This window comes from Ostrea edulis, chromosome 1 (assembly GCF_947568905.1).
Source record: "Ostrea edulis chromosome 1, xbOstEdul1.1, whole genome shotgun sequence".
NCBI classification, from domain to species: Eukaryota; Metazoa; Mollusca; class Bivalvia; order Ostreida; family Ostreidae; genus Ostrea; species Ostrea edulis.
The window spans coordinates 78,442,245-78,459,047 of record NC_079164.1 but is presented as its reverse complement, the minus strand read 5'-3'; the positions used below and the strand labels follow the sequence as shown (position 1 = coordinate 78,459,047).

Genomic DNA, 16,803 nt, shown 5'->3' with positions numbered 1-16,803 from the left:
AGTCTGCTCGTTGGAAAATCCTATTGCACATGACAATTTAAAAATCCTCCCTGTGCTCTATAATCTAACGTTCACATGCAATCTGAGGGGCACAAAACAGCTAGAAAATCACCAGAATTCCTTTGGAACATTCAATACCTGTTCAGGAATTGTTGTCAAAAGTCTCTGATCAGCATAGCTGACCCGTAAAATTGACTCTAACGGAACAGAAATAATCAAATAATAATGGCTGACCTACAGAACTGTGTTCCTGGCCGCAGAAGAATTTTGTCATTATTTGCACTCTTCTGTTGACAAAATGTATTACCAACAGGAGATCTTATACAACGGTAAATCAATTGTCAAGTACCTTTAACTTAGTACAAGTATGTTGAGCAGTCGGCACTATACAATCTAATCAGCACTGCTACTGAAAAATCAGTTCTGAAAATTCAATACAGTGAGAATAGATAGCTTGGTATTGTATCCTGAAATCCCAGCATTCAGAAACTGTGTGGGCGAGTTCCAATTAATCAGTCCAATTCAGCCACACAAAAGGACCTAAAACTGAAAGTTCCTGCTGAGGATGCAGCAAACATCAAACAGCGATGATCCTGCAGATTTAGTAGGATACTGTGATCCCGATAGTACGTTAACACCAGACAATATTGATCAATATACTGCAGTCTTTGTGTATATAAGTCTTAAATACTATACAGCATGCGAGTGACACTAGTATCCAAATAAAAAACTGAGAGTCAAAGAACATGTGTTATGTCTTAATCAATTGATTTACAAGCATAACTGATTAGTCGAACAGATCAAGCTATTTCTGGTCTAGTGGACGTCAAAATCTATTGCTTAATACGACTGGTCCCTCCCAAAATGACTGATCAACCCCAGCTATTTTAAAGTGGTTATGGTTATTTCGGGTGACACTGTATTTCCCCCGATTTATTTCAGTGTACATTTAAAAGATTTTCTGTCAAACGCACAAAAAGTGTAGCATTATGACGCTCATTATATACTAAAGCTGTTACTTGCATTAATTTGCCGTGTTATCAGTTTTCTCACAGACACTAAACAGTCAGCAGATTAACTCAGTCCTTTTCTGCAATGCAAATAGGAAAAGACGTCTCACAGACAGTAGTATATAAAGCAGTCTGTGGCAATGAATGATGCTATGTGGGTGAATTTTATTTCAGACTATGATTATTCCACACAATGTATGAATAAGGTGGGCTGAGTGGCTCAGATATCTTACAGCTTCTGCGAGCAACCAATAGTTTGCTAGTTTCAGGTGGGATCACTTGATTTTTAATGTTCTCAGACAAAGCACTTTACATAAATCTGTATCGTTGTAGTCCACTCAACTGAAAATTGGAACACTGGCCTGGGGGTAATAAAACTTCTACTGTACTCATTCTCAAACTCAGCCATGTTTGTTTTGAGTACAACTCTGAGCAAGCTCCCAGCATACTCGAAAAATCTTGAGCATGTACTTCATTTGAGTATGAGAATGATTTTATAACAGTTTTATAATCTTCACTTTTGAGCATGAATACGATTTAGAGCACAGAGTTTGAGTATGAAAACGTGCTCAAAAAGTTTTATAACCTCTAGGACAGGATTTGACTGAGGTGGAGGTAGGGTCTAGAGGGTCTGATACACAAACTAAAGAGTGAGCACCAGTCTTTATTAAACTTAACAAAATGCCTTACCATAGTACAACAGATGGTAAAAGTCATAACAATTTAAAAGAGTATTTTTATGAGTTGATGAACATTGGCTCAATTAATCCAGTGAACATGGATTTTCCCCACCCCCAGCCAATTAACACAGCAAACATGGATTCCCCCCTTTGGCCAGATTGAAGGAAATTAACCCAGCGAACATGGATTTGCCCCACCCCCGGCCAGATTGAAGGAAATTAACCCAGCGAACATGGATTTCCCCCACCCCCGGCCAGATTGAAGGACATTGTCAGTAAACATGCAATCCGATTTCTGAATTTTGATAAACCAAAAATGCGATTGTGACGAGGCAACAACTGAAGCAAATAACAATTTCTTTCCTCAGCATTAGAATTTAAGTTAATTTAATTTCAAATTCACAAAATTGAGAAAACGTTGCATTGACAAAATATCTTTTTGAAACTAGTGATGTATTGATGACTGTACATGTTATCTATATCAAAATCGCAACAAAGCACAGAACTATATGTAAATGTGGAAACCCCTAGAGTGGTAAAATTTCCCACATTGATACCCAGAGATGGAAAATACATTGTAGTTGTTCGTTACTTTATGTTTAAGGAACATCTATATATCAATGAAATATTGGAAGGGACCTAAATACACAAATGGGCCGAAAAATCAAGATTCACTGAAAAATAGTCCCTAAAACTTTACATATCATACACACCATACAGTTTTGCTTTAGTAAAAATTCATCGGCAATCAGAAGAAACAGCTTTCAGAGAAAAAGAGAGAGAATATTTTCAAAACAAAATATTTTTGTGGTTTCTCCTTTCTTATATAATAATAAATGATATGTCATGAAAAAGAATGTGTTCATAATTGCAAAATGAATGATCAGTTCAGACAACTATAATTTCGACCAGTATGTCATGAATATCCTTGCTTCAGAAGAGAATGAAAATATCATTTGCAAAATTTCTAAGGGATAATGTTAGCACAAGTGACAAAGAAGCTGATTATGCCCAAGACAATTAAGTGGTGTCGAAATGTATCATATGCAACACAAATAGTTTATATTCAATCGTAGAGAATAACACTAGGTGATAATCCAAGTCATTAGGACTTGTGTTTGAACCTTTTGTATATCATATTTATGCAATAAAATATGTTCAAATCAAATCAGCACTAACATATTTTTTTATTGTGAGAATGTGTCCAGTCTTTCTCTTACCTGGGCAAGAAATACTAGGTATTGTGAGAATGTGTCCAGTCTTTCTCTTACCTGGGCAAGAAATACTATAGGTATTGTGAGAATGTGTCCAGTCTTTCTCTTACCTGGGCAAGAAATACTAGGTATTGTGAGAATGTGTCCAGTCTTTCTCTTACCTGGGCAAGAAACATGACGGTTATGAAAGTGTCTTCCAGCCTGTAGGATGAAGTGCTGCCTTGCTGCTTCCATTAGCCTTCCTGAATTTAATCTAATGGACTTATGAACAGTTCCCTTGTCTTATCCCAGTGTAAAAAGTGGGGATTTGGCTGTATCAGACTTAAAGAATAGGACAGAGTCACTAAGGGATTGCTGGTATAAATCAAAGTATCACTAAGTCATTTAGATCACACGAATTCTTCATCTTCACTAGACAAGGTCAAAAGAATATATTGCTGGTCCATCTCTTAAAAAGATGTTAAATTTAAAGCTTACTCCGTGATGGCTGAGAGTATTACCCTCCAGAACTTGCAATCAGTCTCAGGCTTTTTTCTAAGGCTGGGGGATTTGTATCATGTATTCAAATCTGCACTACATACAAAAAAGTAAATACACAGCATTTCTCAAGATCACTGAACTAGCCACTAAGCAAGGTATAAATAGGTGTTCAATGTATATGTCAACCTTGATATCTTTTGTTCCAATATCAGATTTCCAATTGGTATTTGTTGATAAGAGACACACTAGTTATGGGTGACTATACACTATTGTTTCAACACAACCAGTCCTTGGTAAAAACAGTCATTGAAGCGGCATAAAGTTCAGGCACAATACGGTTTTCTCTCCAAACCACAAGCATTGCATAACACGCTCACTTTTTAAAACAAAATTCCTTCACAATGAGTTTTTCTGAAGGCTGGCAATGACTGCTGAGGTCATGATGTCTTTAAAAAAGGTCTGAACAATTGGAGCTTAAAAAAAACAAATATCCAAGAGAAGGAATCTTTCCGATAGTCAAGTTTATCAAGAGGACCTCTACTGTTGTACAAGAATATACATCATTGTCAAAAATTTCCATAATTTGGTAAACCACAAGCTACATATTATCATTCGGTTTAGTGTATATAGCACCCACAACTCAAGGTTGACATTCAACACAGCCTAATACAATGTACTACCAAATGGTACACAGTTCTGTTTAGTACAAATGAAATTCAGCACAAATGTTGAAATTCACCAAAAATTGGTCCTTAGAATGTTCATTGTCATCTGACCAGGTCTACCATCCATAAAAATTCAGCATAAAAGCCAGGGAGGTGTGTCCAGCATTTGACAATCCTTAACCTTTTTTTCAAATTTTACTGCAAAATCACCATCTTGCTGACTGGGTCATCTACCGAGGTCTAGATCAGTACATTTAGATATGTCACAGGACAGAGGAAGACACAATACCTAGTCTGCAGGTCTTTCTCCCTCATTAAACAGATGTGTACCAGAAGTCTTGCTTAACTGTCTCGACTGTATGTAAAACTTTCAATTATTCAGCACGTGACCGATGTAAAACAGATGATTATCTATGAAGATGGACAAAAGAACAAATATTTGACAACCCCAGCCCTTAGGACACCAGTGGTATCACTGGTCTGTCAGGTCTCCTAGTTAAATTCACACCTTCAGCATTCCTATTTCGAATGTATGGCAGTAATTTATGGCTCTTGAACAAACCAAATACACAAAATATAATGCCTAATTTGGTCTTTATAAAATCTCTAATTATATTAATTGGAAGCTTCATTTTTTTATCAAATAAAAAAAAAAAAAAAAAAAATTCCCGCAGAGACAATATGATTCACAATATGTACGAATTCGTTAAATTCTCATTAAACTTTGGTATTTGTTCAAGTGAAGTAAAAATCAATAGAAAAATTTGTAAAAAAAGGAAATTTTGGATTACAGCAACCCATCAACCTGCACCATCTGTGCTCTTCATTCAATGTGATGACTTACATACACAGGTTCTGACATCATGTCTTCATAGTGTGACAATCATTCCACTATATACATTAGCAATGAAGTATTGTATAACAAAATTAACAAACCTTGCAGTCCATGCTGTGCAACCATAACTGAACAAGCTGAAAGTCTGGATTGCAGGGCTGGTAGACAGAATGTATGACAAGAAAAATGAATGCTGATGTATCTATATCTGAATCTAAAACACCACATACAGGATGACCTTAAACAAAGCAGTTGAAATTTCAATGACTGTCCCTAACTATTTCTTGATTTTACTATTTCCCTTTAAGGCCCATCTGGAGACAAACCAGATCTAAAAAAAATGAGGTCATCAAGATGTGATTGGTCAGATAGCCAGCCTGGTGATCTGATGTAACACAGTCCTTCATAGCCCAGTGGTCTTAAGAATATGATAGTTTGACCTCCACAGTCTAAAGAGTTTGATTGGCCAGGCAGCTACAGTTTCAAACAAGCAAGTAATCCGATGAATAAAAATACTCTTAGAGAGATGAATTCATCATGCTTTCCCATGTTCTATGTACTGTAGCAAAAAATGCTCTCCTTCTGTTTTCAGTCAGCTAGCGGTTCAAAGAGTATAAAAATTGCACTGGAGAAATCACAGAAATATCATAGCAAAAACATCATCCAACCATTTTCGAGTGGATTTTCCAATCTTTGGCCTATCAAATTCTTGATTAAATGTCAAATAAATTCTATTTAACATGATCTCTCTTTGCCATAACACTCCAACCCTTACTCAACAAAAGAGTATTGGCCAAATCTTGCATTACAGGTCAAAATAAGGAGTGCTGCAAAATCCATATTTGTTTACAGAATATTTTTCACAGCGTAATTTGAAATAATATACAAAATTCTGAAATATTTACACTCCCGTTTGCTTCAGCAACATCCCTGGAGACAAACAGCATGCATAATTGTACTTCTCCAAAGCTGGTTAATAATGAATAATACAGTATCAATATTCATGGTAATGTCAGTAAATTAAATTATCATTTAGCTTTGTGTATTTATTTACCATAATAAATTGTTATATTGATCAAGTGATTGTTGAGGACTAGAGTATCAATAGACATGTAATGGCCCAGTAACGAGAGGTCAAACTCCAAATCAATCACCATTAAAGATAGCCCCTAGAAACACAATAATTCTGTCCACTCGAGCTAAAACAGCAGTGCTGGATTTTTATGTACTGAAGTCCTCTTTCATCAACCATTATTTGCAGTTGCTGTCTATTTATGACCAAATAAGTTAATCTTGTAGAAGTTCAACTTCTTCCATTTGTCAGACACACATTCTGACTGTGTATGGAATTTTGCATGTAAATATGGCTAGCTTCCAATATCTTTGTTTGATTCTCATGTTTAATACGCATTTGTTCTAATTTTCCAATGACATGCCATTTCTTTGAACTTTAGCATTAAACTGTCCTTTTCTTTAGCAACCATTGGTTCTTATCTATGGTTTACCATACCACTTGATAACTGAGAGAAGCAAATCACTTTTTGAATTCAGAAGATGGAAAATACATGTCACTGCACCTGCTGACATTCTAGAAAAGGACACAGTCAAACTGGGACATGTTAATGACTTAATTATGAAGATGAATTCAAGTGTTAAATTAATATGTCCTTTGTGAAAAAAAAATTCTGAGTGACGTGCAAGTTTAATTGAAACACAACATACCAGACTGCGAAGCTGATTGAGCTTCTATTTGGTAGCCACCGCACATTCACGAGTGCACTATTTGGCAATCAATAAAAGTTATGCAAGAAAAAGATTGTCATATCTATATTTATGAACAGTTTGTTGGTAATAAACTTTTTCTCTCTCATTGTCGTAACCAGTAAGTGATCTTTAGACTTGATGTAATAGCCCGTACTTAAATAAAAAAGTTTTATCATAAGACAGAAATATGGTAACTGTATATAAGAAATGAGTGTCTCTAGATTGTTTGTGTTGTGGGAGATGTGAAGACAACAAAGGTAGGGGATAATAAAATTATACAAAATACTCCATGCCTTCATTGTTTATATCACCCCAAAATACCTACACATTTAGGTTTCAACTTCATCAAATATACACATACATATGACTAATTTGTAACAGAATTTGTTCAAAATAATCCACATATGAATTCAGTATCAACAACAGACAGTTCAAATATTCAAAAATTTTAACATCTATATGCTGTCTTTAATATGCATAAATCAGAACTTTTTCTGTTTTCTAACAATTTCCTCTTGTCAAGAACAGCCAACTGTGTGGTATTACCACATAAATTTCAATGCAATTCAGTTATTTGTATTCAACGTTAGGGGTGCTCTTCATAGGGTTGTGTCTGTGTGTGTCAGTGTTGAGGTTGGGGGGGGGGGGGGGGGGGGGGGGGGGGGGGGGGGGGGGGGGTTGTTACCAATTATCACTGTTTCTTTATCACCTATAGTTTTAAAATCTTTAAAATATATATCAATGTAAAAATAATTTGCTTTAAACAATGTTCTATCATCACTTATCAGTACCTGCATGCAAACTAACTGAGAAAAAGTACCATTTTCCAGTACTAAATGGCTATGCATATGATGGTTGTGTGTGCATAAAATGTTATAATGATATTACTTTGACTAAGCCTGTATATCATGCATATTTAACATGATTTTAAGCTTTTAATATTTTGGAAGTTATAACTTTTGCAAATTGCACACAGGATTGAGCAAGGGAATAATTCTTCAAATATATATCAAAACTGACAGAATTCAAGAGTTCACACTGTAACTTTTCTAGGGTACTGAGAGATACTTCTCAAATTTAAAATAAAATTCATTTAGTGTTATCTTCCTCAAAACATTATTCTGTGCTGATTAACGGTACCTGCCAATAATCACTACCCTCTTAGTGTGTCTTCAACTCTTTTCTCATACATTTAGTTCAAAATCAACAATATGATTTCTGAATTGGCATTCATTTTGTTTGGTGGAAGTATGGGCAGGTGTGGTCAATTTCAGTATTTACCTTTTAAACCAAACATTTCCTGAACGAAATATCATTTAATCTTTAATTTATAGAGCGAAAATATGAACCCCCATCTACAGCCATGAAGAGTTTAAACAATCATTTCATCATAAAGCTTTCACCTATAAGACACATGTCTGTGGAGGTAAAGTTACCAGTATCTCTTACCTTTGATGTTGAGGGTGTTTCCTCCCAGCAGGAAAGACTCACAGTCCAGAGGTAAAGGAGTTTTGGAGGCCTCCACAAACACATTAATTCGATTGATGTCCATACCCCGCCTTTCTAGAATGGACTGTATGGCTGCCCTGAAAAATTTAATTTATATCCAGCAAATTAATAGCATGGCATACTGGGCTTAATCTAATCTAAAATGTCTGAGAGTCTTTCTGTGTCCATATTGCTAGTGCACGTGTAAACATATATATAAATGACCAATTGTGTTTTAATTCTACAAAACAACACATAAAGAAAATTACCAATATTATTATTGCATATCTTTGCTAAATATCAACCCAGATTTAATAGAAAAACAAGAAAGACGAAAACAGTTTACAGATAGATCCTCCTAACAAACAAGTGCCGGGTGTGTTGGTACTGTGTAGCAGGAATTTAAATTCCCTATATTCGCAGAAATTAAAGTCATGCAAATTCAACATGCAGTGAATAATTCTTCAAAATTTGATGAAGATATATAATACCTCTTACAGTCACTGCATTTCTATTCAAAGCTTATTTCCAGAGTGAAGGTTTCCCTCTTCTGAGATGTTTTTCGGTATAGACAAAGTTAATTTCAAATTAGTACTATCACTTACCATTAACACTTTTCGAGCAATCCTCACATTGTTGATTAAAACTGACAACAGGTGATAATTGGAGACAGTTACACATCAACTCACCCTTAAGGTTCACACATACACAGATGTAAGCTACTCACACTGAAGGTTCACACATACAGATGTAAGCTACTCACACTGAAGGTTCACACACACACACACACACAGATGTAAGCTACTCACACTGAAGGTTCACACACATGTGTAAGCTACTCACACTGAAGGTTCATTCACACACACACACACATATAGGTGTAAGCTACTCACACTGAAGGTTCATACATAAAGATTTAAGCTACTCACACTGAAGGTTCACACATACAGATGTAAGCTACTCACACTGAAGGTTCACACACATGTGTAAGCTACTCACACTGAAGGTTCATACACACAGATGTAAGCTACTCACACTGAAGGTTCACACACATGTGTAAGCTACTCACACTGAAGGAAAGGGTCACATACAAATACAAAGATGTAAGCTACTCAGTGACACACTGAAGGTTCACACACACAGATGTAAGCTACTCACACTGAAGGTTCACATACACATATGTAAGCTACTCACACTGAAGGTTCACATACACAGATGTAAGCTACTCACACTGAAGGTTCACATACACATATATAAGCTACTCACACTGAAGGTTCACATACACAGATGTAAGCTACTCACACTGAAGGTTCACATACACAGATGTAAGTTATTCACACTGAAGGTTCACACACACACACACACACAGATGTAAGCTACTCACACTGAAGGTTCACACATACAGATGTAAGCTTCTCACACTGAAGGTTCACACACACACACACACACACACACACAGATGTAAGCTACTCACACTGAAGGTTCACATACACATATATCAGCTACTCACACTGAAGGTTCATTCACACAGATGTAAGCTACTCACACTGAAGGTTCACATACACAGATGTAAACTACTCACACTGAAGGTTCACACATACAGATGTAAGCTACTCACACTGAAGGTTCACACATACCGATGTAAGCTACTCACACTGAAGGTTCACATACACACACACAGATGTAAGCTACTCACACTGAAGGTTTACATACATACAGATGTAAGCTACTCACACTGAAGGTTCACACACAGATGTAAGTTACTCACACTGAAGGTTCACACACAGATGTAAGCTACTCACACAGAAGGTTCACACATACAGATGTAAGCTACTCACACAGAAGGTTCACACATACAGATGTAAGCTACTCACACTGAAGGTTCACACATACCGATGTAAGCTACTCACGTTAATGCTCTGTATGATCACACCCATGACCAATGAATGACCAACCATGTATTGTATAATGACTTTTGAATTATTTTGAATTTATAACTTTATCCATCTTGATAACACACAATCTCATTTCATATATAAATTTCAATGTATTTAAAGTAGCGGAGCTGTAAATTGTCTCGCTTCTTTCTGTTATCACAATGTATTTAAAGTAGCGGAGCTGTAAATTGTCTCGCTTCTTACTGTTATCACAATGTATTTAAAGTAGCGGAGCTGTAAATTGTCTCGCTTCTTACTGTTATCACAATGTATTTAAAGTAGCGGAGCTGTAAATTGTCTCGCTTCTCACTGTTATCACATATTTGTGTGTGGTTGTGTGATTTGACTCCTAATTGATTTGGATTCGTGGGGACTGTCTGATTTGGAGGGATTGTTTAATTTGGATTCGTGGGGACTGTCTGATTTGGAGGGATTGTTTAATTTGGATTCGTGGGGACTGTCTGATTTGGAGGGATTGTTTAATTTGGATTCGTGGGGACTGTCTGATTTGGAGGGATTGTTTAATTTGGATTCGTGGGGACTGTCTGATTTGGAGGGATTGTTTAATTTGGATTCGTGGGGACTGTCTGATTTGGAGGGATTGTTTAATTTGGATTCGTGGGGACTGTCTGATTTGGAGGGATTGTTTAATTTGGATTCGTGGGGACTGTCTGATTTGGAGGGATTGTTTAATTTGGATTCGTGGGGACTGTCTGATTTGGAGGGATTGTTTAATTTGGATTCGTGGGGACTGTCTGATTTGGAGGGATTGTTTAATTTGGATTCGTGGGGACTGTCTGATTTGGAGGGATTGTTTAATTTGGATTCGTGGGGACTGTCTGATTTGGATGGATTGTTTAATTTGGATTTGGAGGGACTGTCTGATTTGGATGGATTGTTTAATTTGGATTTGGAGGGACTGTCTGATTTGGATTTGGAGGGATTGTTTTATTTGGATTTGGAGGGACTGTCTGATTTGGATTTGGAGGGATTGTTTGATTTGGAGGGACTGTCTGATTTTGAATTTGGGGGTACTGTCCGATTTGGATTCGGGGGGACTGTCCTTTTTATGCTGTAGTACATACAACTCAAAACAAATATCTTCAGTTTTAATACATGCACAAAACACATACCCATAGGTATAATAGAGATGTACATATGTATTTATTAGAATAGCACCGCAATTTAGAAAAGTGAAGAAGAAAATGATGTGTACTGTAGAGATTATTTATTTCATGCGTGTGATCACTTTATAGTGGAATAGGTATGTTGTTAAAATTTAAATCTTTGGATTTTGAAATTGATAAATTGAAATAGCTCATGGAAATCATAGATATAGTTTTTATATAACTTTTTTCTTTTCCGCGATTTCATATGGCTGTGATTTGCTTCAACATGAGAGAGTCACGATTTTTTCCGACTGTGATTTTAACCTGCTATTCAGTATCTCCTAAAGTAGAAACATTATAGATAAATATTTACGTTTCCAATGTTTTTCCTCTGCTATCTAAATACAAATTGTAATGATAGCCATTTCCTCATGAATGCACTGCTGTTGTGAACAAGGTGCATATGAATCTTGATAAAATAGTATGACTGGGAATTCTGACAGATATGACAGTAGAATGCAAGTATAAGAAATAAATTTCATTTTTAAAAATATACGAGGGTATGTACCACAATGCTTCACGCCGACGTACTTTTCATACTGCGCTAAAAAGGAAATTTATTTCTTAATCATTCATACCAAACAATTGGCAGGGTGCATTGGCATACCTTAAACTGATGCCCCGAACAGCAGCCACCACTTCTAATTCGTTATCATCGATGTCTACAAATCTCAAGGTGAAGCATTCGTCACTTATGACAGACTGAAAGAAACATCAATGCAAATTTTCCACAAACTCAAATACAATATCTTAAATAACAGTCACATGTCAACATCATTCTGGGAAAAGGTGTTTTTTAAATTCAAGGTATGTTTAAATACTGTTACAGGTGTGCTGGTACTATTTACACAACCTTAATGCACTTTTAGATAAAATAAATTAAACTGAATCTTCAAACGTGGCATATATGGGAAAAATCCATGTCTATAATTTTTTTAATTCAATCTAAGTGCATACAAAAAGAAATCCATCTTGAGGAACATGAGTTGATATAATCTGTACCTGCACAAACCTTGCACAATCAATTACAACTAAAATTTTATGTGACGATTGAAACGTAATAGCTGGATACTGTCGTTATGTGCATTTCAGCACCAGCTAATGATAAAAGCTTCACAAACACAAGCTGTTGTGAATTACATTTTACTATCTCAAAAGTTTCACAAAATTTATCAGCCTTTGAAGCTTTTACCCCAAACTTCCGTTCACAAACAAAAAGAAGTGTTAGTGACAGAATTAATGACTAGGTAGGTAAGTTTGCCAGATGTCAACCAGGTACATGTGCACATTATTTTCATATTTCATACTGCATGGTATACTTGGTAGTATATATATATAATATACATAATTAAATGTGGATAATGGGTACTTAGTCATTGTTGGATATATTTTTTCTACTTATTACCTATACTATGGACTTTTTCTGCAATTTCATATATACATTTTCACACACACACACACACACACACACACACACACACACACACACACACATATATATATATATTGTAATATATTTAAAATTTTAACTTTGTGTACTGTTTATTCTATTTCTTTTAATATATATTTCTATATATATATCAAGGAAATAGCAATAAACTCTTAAATGAACATAACTGCCTTATTTAAAGTGAAGAAGTATTTGAGATAATGCATAGAATATTTCACTTTATTTGGATACCCACTTCCGCCCCTACCCGAGGTTGAACTCATGACCTGCGGAACCAAATCTCCTAGCAGCATGTAACCAGCGCACTAGACCGCTCAACCATCTAGGCAAGTCTAAAAAAAACTAGCTTTCGATGATGATGGAATTCTCGCCACGCTGTCACACGCTACATGGTCATTGAAAATGGGATACATATATAAATAGAAAAATATATATCCAACATTACACATATGTGTTATATATATATATTCTTAATCAGTTGATTGTATTAAAAGTGCATTTGGATGCAAGAAGGTTACAGAAAGGGTACAAGATTAAAATAGAAAGTTAGTATATTTCACATAAGTTACTGAAGGATTACCCTATAGCCATGAACCAAAACTACTGGATACATACACTTTGACTCTAAACATGTATACTCAATAGAGATGAAATAAAGACGTCATTTATGTACACGTGAAATAGCAGGATATGTCTTTTGAATTTTCTTATTTCCTACATTCAAAAACCTGGATTAATTTAGTGATACATGAATTAGACACTATGTGATATGCTTTGTGGTGTAATTGCTCTAATGACATATATATGAGACATAATATTCTACAATGGACACCTTTGACTGTTTGCGCAGCCCTCCTGAGAAGTCCTCAGACATACGTCTGAACTCGAGATCAATCTCCTCCTCGTCTGAGTACAACTCACTACTGCTGTGATGTAAATCCTAGAATTAAGGAAGTAGTTGGGATCAACAGAAAGTGAGGAGTGTGGATCAAAGTTTTGTGGAGGTGAGGTTAGTATGTAACAACAGATTCCCACTGCAAAGTATAAACACCTTTGAACCACTGTAAATAATGTAGTTATGTTTTTACATGGAAAAAAGCAAACAATAAACGTACTTTACACTTTAAGCATTTTACAATATTAAATTCTTCAAGAAAGATAACTCTCTTTTTTTCCTCTTCCAAAGCACCCATAAACTCACGTCTGTGTGTCTGCGTTTCAACTTCAAGGCTTTTTTTCTCTTCAGCTTAAGCTCGGCTGCTGAGGGTGTGGGAGGGGGCCGAAACCTAAAACATATAAAGTTATTTGGTAACTAGATAGGTGATTTTTATTCTTGTCCATGTTCCAAACCTTAAAGCTTTCAGTAAACTATGACAGTTAATGAGGAATTCAGAACAGCATGCAGTCTTCCTACATACTGATAACGAAAATACACTACACTGCTGATACAATCATTTTGAAATACCCCACAACAAAATTTGTAATATCTACACTTTTAGTCATCAAATTAACCAATTTAGCCAACAGTTGAAAGATGTGACCTTAGAAGAAGAAAAAAGCCTAGTCATTCAGAAAACTTACTCTTGGACCTCTTTCTTTTGTATATAGATTCCATCTAGCACATCTTCATCTTCTGGCTCTGTATGACGACGATTCAGCTCCAAATGAGACTTCTCCCGAGTGCCCAGATTGGGAGATGATGCCCCTCGGCCAAGCTGAGCCAGACCTACAAATTCATGCCCCAATTACTGACGTTATCCGACACAGCCAGAAAACGTCCCAGAAACACAATGACTTCACCACCATGCCACCTCCACTGTCACAGAAAACTAAACACCGATTGCAACACTTGACAGTCTTGACTTCCATTTCACCCTGGGAAATCAACTGGATAGATTTACAGTCATGAAAGGAGTTATGAAGCTTTTGTACACATGTAAGGTCTGATTCATAATGATATGGTTTACATGCTGTGGGCTTTCAATCCGATATGGGATACTATCATTTATATTCTTAATAGTAAAAATGTTCAGGTAAAGGTGTCACCTATTGGAAATTACTTATAAAACTACAGGGCTTTAAAACAGGTTATCATTCCAATTATCCAGAGGTATACAGAGTTTATTCTTAGCAGTCTATTATTTTTTTTGGGGGGGGGGGGGGAAGGGGATTGATATTTTGAACAAAGTAACCCCTTGTGACAATGTTTACAAAGAGTTGTTCAAACTCTGCAAAATTGTGACAACCTGAAAACTGTCTGAGTAATATAACAAACATTAAGTCTGTCAAAACTGTCGATAATAGCTCTCTGACCTCCAAAGTTACTAATATTTATCATATTTTTGCTTATCTTTCAGTCTGACATTATATGGTTTTAAGCTTTGTCAATATCTCACCTTGTTTACTGTTAGTTGTATGCAAACTTTGTCATTGCTTTCCTATTCTTGAGATAATTATAATCTCACAACCCTTACCATAGAGATGAATTTCTCCCCACTTCAATGTTGCCAGTGATTTTTTTTGTTTTTCAAACTACCACCCCTCCCTTTGAATTGGGAAAAATTAGCGACATTTTCCTCAAATTGGGAAAAATCATTCATAGTACATTAAAATGGTAAAGATGCATAAAATAATCAAATAACAATTTTTTTGTTTGAGGTTTATTTCAGATCTGATTTAAAATCATAAAATAAATAATTATTTAACATTAAATGTGTATTGGAAAGCACACCTTGTATAGATATTATTTACTTTTTCTAAGAAATACTTATTGTCTAATTTCATAAACAAAATGATAAATTATTAATTCACCAGCATTTGTACCCATAATCTTGTAAATATTATATTAATAATCAAGTTTCCAGAATGTCTCTCCTGTTTGTATTTTTCAGATTTTAGTAAAACCCTATACTGTTGGCCACTTCCTGTTATTAGCCTGACCCTACATATAATGGCGGTCAAACTAAATTGTCAACAATAAAATATGGCTTAATGTGTATCTGGAAACTATATACTTTGCTGCATATCTGCTTATATGGATGCCTCTATTGTTTTACATATTCTTTACAAAACCTTTTGCATGTGCAGTGGTTTGGAGAATAAAACTGAAGAAAAAAACGTATTTACTCTTTGTCAGCAATATACAGTAACCTTTTTTTTAAATGGCCTAATTTCCCTAGATTTGAAATTGGGAAAAACATACATATATAATTGGGAAAAAATAGCTAATTTTAGTGAGGGAAAACAGCTGAATATCGGTGGCATTTTGGCCCAAAAAAATCACTGGTAGCATAAATATTATCAAATTATATCAAATCCAATGAATTATAGTACAAGGAATAAAAGTAATTTCTTCTCATTTTATATGATATAAAGTAAGTTAGGACAGTTTACACTTTTTTACTACATATCTAGTAATAAATACAGGTTCTTTACATATGCGATAATTATAAAGCTAACTTTACAACAGCTGTATCAACCCTCGAGGACTGATACGAATTCTGTAGATCCGATACCCTGTATCAACCCTCGAGGACTGATCTGGATTCTGTAGATCCGATACCCTGTATCAACCCTCGAGGACTGATACAGATTCTGTAGATCCGATACCCTGTATCAACCCTCGAGGACTGATACGGATTCTGTAGATCCGATACCCTGTATCAACCCTCGAGGACTGATACGGATTCTGTAGATCCGATACCCTGTATCAACCCTCGAGGACTGATACGGATTCTGTAAATCCGATACCCTGTATCAACCCTGCAAAGAATGTATCAGAAGCCAAATTCGTTCATTTGTCAAAAACTACCTTATTACATGCACTATTGTTAAAAATTTTTGCATGATCAAGATTTTGGTGTCAATGGAAAGGTCTTGCCATGAGAAATACATATACCAAACATGAAAGCTTTACCTCTTATGGTGTAAAAGATATGACTATGCAAGGTTAAACTTTTTTGCCACAGACAGACACACGGACAGGCCAAAAACTTATATGCCCCCATACCTTAAATTCCAGGGGCATATATATATATATATATATATATATATATATACACACACATATATATAATAATACACACACATATATATACATGTATAAACTGAC

General features: G+C 35.5%; 1 protein-coding gene across 8 annotated transcripts in view; it reads right to left on the bottom strand.

The window, feature by feature from the left end:
- The window catches only part of LOC125680041 (pleckstrin homology domain-containing family G member 5-like), an 82,271-nt gene that overhangs the window by 37,351 nt on the left and 28,117 nt on the right, over positions 1-16,803 (bottom strand). For all 8 annotated transcript variants that reach the window (XM_056161734.1, XM_056161737.1, XM_056161739.1 and 5 more), the window contains exons 4-8: positions 14,274-14,418; positions 13,894-13,978; positions 13,525-13,632; positions 11,850-11,944; positions 8,098-8,234 (exon numbers count right to left, since the gene is read on the bottom strand). In XM_056161734.1, the coding sequence (XP_056017709.1) occupies positions 8,098-8,234; positions 11,850-11,944; positions 13,525-13,632; positions 13,894-13,978; positions 14,274-14,418 (570 nt within the window). The remainder of the gene's footprint in view (positions 1-8,097; positions 8,235-11,849; positions 11,945-13,524; positions 13,633-13,893; positions 13,979-14,273; positions 14,419-16,803) is intronic.